General features: G+C 40.3%; 1 protein-coding gene across 1 annotated transcript in view; it reads left to right on the top strand.

The window, feature by feature from the left end:
- Positions 1-3,834: 3,834 nt before the first annotated feature.
- The window catches only part of NLE1 (notchless homolog 1), a 39,078-nt gene continuing 36,218 nt past the window's right edge, over positions 3,835-6,694 (top strand). Inside the window, exons 1-5 of the mRNA XM_075589604.1 lie at positions 3,835-3,980; positions 4,299-4,440; positions 4,792-5,009; positions 5,191-5,270; positions 5,669-5,745. Coding sequence (XP_075445719.1) covers positions 4,306-4,440; positions 4,792-5,009; positions 5,191-5,270; positions 5,669-5,745 — 510 coding nt within the window. The 5' untranslated portion in view covers positions 3,835-3,980; positions 4,299-4,305. The remainder of the gene's footprint in view (positions 3,981-4,298; positions 4,441-4,791; positions 5,010-5,190; positions 5,271-5,668; positions 5,746-6,694) is intronic.

Below are 6,694 nucleotides of genomic sequence, written 5' to 3'. Positions count from 1 at the left end.
CCTCGCAGGAATTTCCTGCTATACACTTCTATGGTACAGTTATATACAACTTAAGGGTTTTCCTCTGTTCCGGCCATCTGAATGAAAATCCCCTTACGCCTATAATGTTGGAACAATTAAAATAGGGGGCACTTTCATTCATCAATTTTTATATAACTTTATAAAAATTGCGTTATAATTCTTTTCATGATTTTACCCCACCAGCGCTCACAGCAAATCTCAGCGCGCTAGGACCTTCCTAGCAGAAGTTAGCTAAAAGCTGTGCGCTGTGCTGTGGACCGCTGGGTTTCAAAAACCATTTTTTTTGCGCAGGCACAGGGAAACACTGCTACAGCAATACATTTCATAGTTGGAAATAACATTCTCGCCACCTTATACCTGGTGGAGACACACAGACATTTTTATTAAAGTTACAGTGTTACTGCCATTACTGGGTTGCAGAGCTGCCAATCTACATTTCCTCAATAAGGCTCAGGGGCACCCAGCCGGGCATAATACCTTTTTTACTGGCCTGGGTACCCCTTCACCGTCACAGTGTCCAGAAGAGCCAACCCACTGTCACGAGAGAATAGCACATATACAATAACCGGGCCAGATTGAACAAGACTAGGATATAGTAAACTGAATGAGTTTATTTCCTATGAGCAGAACAGACAATACATCAAGCAAATAACATTACAGAAATATTTACACTTACTGAGGTTGGACAAGGAGATATTCAGCCGAATAGCAGCTCCTTAGTTGTTATAGGTCACAACAAGCACGACAAAACGAAAGCAACAAGCAACCAACCCAGGAATATGGGGTGCACGCAACTATATAGACGCAGACCCCCATCCCTACCATGGCAGTTCAGTTATTGGTGAAGACAAATCTTGACCCAATCACAGATTGCCAGGTAACGCAAAAAGCTGGGTTTACCCAGCCCCTCATTAATACAACCCTCCCCTGTGGCTATTTGGGCCAGCCCATTTATAAAAAACTATGACATGATGCCTTCGTTGCCATCCTGTCTAGCAAAAATGCTTATTGGGCAGGGGTCTTTCATGTAGGGTGTCACTTTTGACAGGTGAAATGGTTATCACCTAGTTGTGAGATCTGGCTGCATATGCAATGAGGCTTTCAAGTGGCCTCCTTTGATTGTACAATTACATATCAAAGGGGCCATTTGGCGAGCTTCCAAACTTATATCCAAAGTTATAGTAAAAACAGCGATAACATAACTATTTCTCCCATATTTTAAATCAGATTAACAATATCTATGCAACCTGTGTTCGTTGCATAGGAAAGCATATCCAAATTTCAGCCTTGTAGCACAAACACATACAGAGATATGGTTCTATGGGGTTTACATTATGACAAATACACAGTTAACCCTCTCTCCATGTTAATACATAACATAGCAATTAATTCTACTGAAGCTGGGGGATGCAGATCAACATATACACAATATGGTTAACCCTTTCCCTCCCGTCATGATTTCTACACATACAGGAATATAACACAGACTGCTGGGGGAATACATCTCAGACCTGGGGCAATTCTGCTGAAGCAGGGGGATGTAGATCAACATATACACAGATCCCATTAACCCCTCATACCCCGATCATGACACCCACCCAATGTGTGAGACAGCGCTGCCCACAGTAACTGAAAGTGTTATAGTTGGTACACGTTGTGAGGTACCCGCCCAGGTGCTCCAGCACCTGGGTATGGCCGAAAAGCAAAAGGGATCCACTGATCCAGTGTCGTTGATGTCAGCGAAGCCTCCACCTCTGCATGGGGTGAACTCCGGTAGGAGGGTCTCACCTTTGATAGTCTATGATAGTGCGGTGGTGGTCCTGCCCCAGACCACAGTCCGCAAATTGCTGTGCGGCGCCTTAAAATGGCACTATACACTAACTGTATACAGCTACAGGGGAAATGTCCTTAGCTAGGGGTTTCCCTGTAGCAGCCACAATCTGATTATGTGAGTGGGGCCTATCTTGGACCTAAAGGGTTAATCAGGCCTAGTCTGGATGCTATATTGGACAAAAGCACTGGATGGCGCTCAACACTATTAAGTGAAAGTGAAAAATGTGTTTTAAACAGATAATCTGTGTGATAAAGTGAATAGAGGTAAATAAATGGTGATAAGTGAATAAAGGCAAATAATCTTGCTACTACCCTTAAGGAGCTTGTTCCCAAAGCTCAGCAGACGATAGTTCCAAACATTAGGGGAGCCAGATATGTTGCCATAAAATAAAGAAAATCACATAGTCCAAAACAGTAATACAAATGAAATAACACAAGTTAATAAAGTAATCTATAGGTGTTCTACTCACAAGTGGAGCAGAATATCAGAGCGAAATCCAACACAGTGGCAGATAACCCTCAGATGGTAAGTGATGCATAAGATCCTGAGCTCAAAGACAAAAGGAGAGAACCACAGTGCAGACAATAAAATGTTATCAACACAAGAGAGACAAGTGGAAGCTTACATGGTGTCAGCAACAATCAGGCATTGGATACGCAAAGAGACACAGCCTGCAGTTCGTCGCGACCTCACTGTGGATGTCGTCTGCGTCCACGGCTCCGATGATGTCACTACCTGCTCTGGAATTTGGAACGCACTACTGTGAAGCGCTATGTACATTAATGGCGCTATATAAATAAAGACATACAATACAATACAATACAGTACAACGCACGCCGACACGCATGTCGATTTCCTGGTTCTCTCTCCTCTCTTCCTCTACGGATCACTGAATGGTCCAAAACTCAACGCTTTTCGCTGCGCTTGATTGGCAGCTTCATCAGGCGCAGCGAAACGCATTGAGTTTTGGACCATTCAGTGATCCGTAGAGGAAGAGAGAGGAGAGGAGAGAGAACCAGGAAATCGACGTGCGTGTCGGCGTGCATTCCAAACGTTGTCATATTTTTTTGTGTAACACTGGCAAAAAAAAATTAACAAATCAGAAACCAGCAGTGGGTAGTGGCAATCTGGGGCCCACAGATGAGTTGAGGTAGATTTAAAAAAAAAAAAAAAAAACTGTCTCTTATTGTGCAAGATATACATATACGTTTATTTTTTAATGTTTTAAAAAGTCAAAATTGTCAGTATGTTTTAATCCAACTTTGTATGAATATATTTTAATACCTAGAGTAATACTTTTATTTGTATGTAACCCATGCTTGCAATGATGGTCGTTTCATTATGAAGCCCATATGTAAGTAAAAAGATAACAATAGGGGTCATTTATCTACCATGTGCAAAATTGGTACAAACACACAGCACCAGTTTAATCAAACGATACAATCTCATTGGTTTCAGATTAAGTAGTTTTCTTAATAAATCTGGTGCCATTTTTGCCCCAGTTGTGCAGCAGGAAGACTGATAAATAGTCGCTACTAATTTAATGTAGTTATATATAGATATAGCTACGTGTCCAACTTATTAAAGTGCCAATATCAAGCTCTTATTATTTTTTGGCATCCATGTGAAATGCAAGAACGTCATTAGCCAGGTTTCAGAAATTTGATGCAGATCTTTTTTTCAGAGAGAATTCTCACACATTTTGCAAAGCAGAGCAAATGGACAAAATAAAGATCTTAGGCACAAAACTTAATTCTAAATATTGCAAAATATCGTCATGTCACTGCCTCCTAACTTTTCTGATTGGTACTTTTTTGTCTTCCAGATTTTAAAGCCCTAAACTCCAATGGTGAGGACATATTTGAATTAGTGAGAGGCAGACAATGGAGGTAATGGTAGACATTGCACAATCATGCTACACTGCCTCCCAGTTACTAAGGGGCGCTGTAACCCGTCATCATGCTCTGTGCCTTGCTGGCACTTAATGCAGCTCTATGGTGTGAGCACCGCGCTGTTTGATGATCTCAGCTCCTTCCCTGCACGTGTTTGCAGTCAATACATGTCTGCTGACTCTTACTGAGACTTGAAAGTTACAAACCATCGAATCACCCAGGACCGGACAGGGGTAGGTTGGTGGGAGAGGCGTGTGTTGAATAAAACACCGTTCAAACGGGAGGGAAGTGGGATTGTACATAAAATGCACGGGATTTGAGGAATTGGGAGGGTAGATTAAATTTTTAAGATTGTTTGCAGCTTTGGTAATCAGCTGTTTATATGGTTATTGGTGTTCGATTGTTCTAGTATGCACAGACACGTAATCAAACGTATGTAATAGTATATATGTAAGTGTGCGCATGTATGTACCGTAGACACACAAATACACTTGGTTGTAAATTGGTGACAGTGATTTGACAATGTTGAACTAAAACATTTCTATTTTCAGATTAGACATGAAGGAAGATGCAGGGAGGCTTTTAATTCAGTTTAAGGCTGAAAATGGAGAGGTGCTGGGTACCCCCTTTGATATACCTGTGGATATTACACCTGATAAACTGCAGCTGGTCTGTAATGCCCTTTTGGAGAAGGTACTGTGTGTGCTCTTTTGTTCTCTTGATTTTTAGCCGGGACCTGCAATACATTTATCTATGATTACTATACATTTTAATTGAAATGCAAGCATGGTATTTTAATTCTGTTTTATATAGAATGTATATATTTTAAATATATCATTTTATTAGTATAGTAGTTTGTAGATTTTGTTTCCAATAAATAGCAAAGTATACTAGTTTAATTTATTTCCTTTGTTTTTCATTTTATTTGGCAATCGTAAAAATATCAATTGTCCGTTCTTTCATTCTGATCCTTCCCCACATATGACAAACCTATCTAAGATCATTAGAACCTTTTTACCATGTGATTTTGTTGTGTGTATTAAGGAGGAGCCGCTGCCTTTGGCTTTCTATGTCCATGACTTGGAGATAGTAACTTCTCTGGACAAGACCCTGGAGAAGCAGCCTGTGGAGACTGAAAAGGTGTTGGACATAATCTACCAGCCACAAGCTGTATTTAAAGTCCGTGCTGTAACACGCTGCACCAGTTCCTTGGAGGGACACACTGAGGCTGTCATTTCTGTAGCTTTCAGCCCAACCGGAAAGTAAGCATTACGTATCTTGATTTAAAGAAAAAAGCATTGGTGTGTCATTGATAATGTCTTACAATTTAGTGACCGTGATGAAGTGATGTGCTCAAGGTTACGAGGCTAGCGTTGAATTATACATTTGCCCCATTTTATAAAAATTAATTTATATTTTTTTTAATATAATCTTGTGTTTCAGGTACTTGGCCAGTGGATCAGGGGACACCACGGTTCGTTTCTGGGATCTCAGCACAGAAACGCCTCATTTTACTGCCAAAGGTGAGGAAGGGAAACGGACACTGCAACAAAATTGTCTTTAATTGTTTTTGTGCACAGGTTATGTAAATGAAATTTGTACAGTTTTTTTTGTTTTGTTTGTTTCTTTTTAGTGGCTTGACTTTAAATTGGTTAATAGAAAGACTGCAGACTGCAGAAATATATATATATATAGTTAAAATTGTGCTTAAATGGGATTTGTTATATGGAATAAAAAAAAATTGTGTTGCTTTCCTTGCTTCTCCATTTTTCTTTTTCTTCTTTTTTTTTTTTTTCTTTTTTGTACTGTGGTAGCTATGTTTTTAAATGTCTTGTATCTGGTCCAATTTCTGTATTTTGAGATACCATGTATTTGTCGTGTGAGGTATATTTATTAACATATATTGTCTTTAAAATCTCAGGACATACACACTGGGTGCTTAGTATAGCTTGGTCTCCAGATGGGAAAAAACTTGCTTCGGGCTGTAAAAATAGCCAGGTACGTATCTGTATACTTCATACCCTATCCAATGAAGGGCCAAATAAGTTACAATCAGTGTCACTGAGGACACTGCTCCCACCCTGTTAATATCCTGGGTACATGGAGTAGGTAATTGGCAGCATTAAGTGCTCCCTCTTCTATCCATGAGTCCTTTCTTTTATCGCAGTTCTCCTTTGCTTTCCATTGCAAGTTATTACCATATTACCACTGGTTTCTTTCCCAACTGAAACTTCTCTGGTGGATTCATTGCACTTGTCGGTTCTTATTAGACTGTTCCATTTTGTACTTAGAAAAATTGTTACGTGTTGGAACATCACATGTTTACTTAGTGATATCCAAAAAGATGAGTTGCGCACAGCAACAGAGAGCAAGGTCATAGAAAATGAAGAGTACTTTATTAAAGCAGCATTTAAAAAAACAGAGGGTGTACACTCCGTTTTTTTAAAATAAAGCTTTAATAAAGTAATAATTTTCTATGACCTTGTTCTCTGTTGCTGTGCGCTGCGCACCTCATCTTTTTGGATATGTCTGGATCTTGGACACGGCTGCACGCTGGAGGAGACCTCAGGGGACACATAGTGTACTCACTATCATTTACCTTAAGGGCCATCCCAACGAGGAGGGGAAGGGTACTGCAATGCCACTTTCCACCTTCAGGGTGTAATAGAGCCCCAATATAGGTTTAAAGACTGTTATTGGAATCACTGAATTATGAATTATAATCGCCATGTGTTGTCATCTCCTTGATTATAATATTTGAGTAATTTTGGGATCGATCACTTGAGCATCCACCCAATCCCTATATACAGGCATACCCCGGTTTAAGGACGCTCACTTTAAGTACACTCGCGAGTAAGGACATATCGCCCAATAGGCAAACGGCAGCTCACGCATGCGCATGTCAGCACGTCCTGAACAGCAATACCGACTCCCTACCTGTACCGAA

The sequence above is a fragment of the Ascaphus truei genome, chromosome 3 (genome assembly GCF_040206685.1).
Source record: "Ascaphus truei isolate aAscTru1 chromosome 3, aAscTru1.hap1, whole genome shotgun sequence".
NCBI classification, from domain to species: Eukaryota; Metazoa; Chordata; class Amphibia; order Anura; family Ascaphidae; genus Ascaphus; species Ascaphus truei.
The sequence above is the reverse complement of the archived record's forward strand: the minus strand, read 5'-3'. Positions and strand labels throughout refer to the sequence as shown.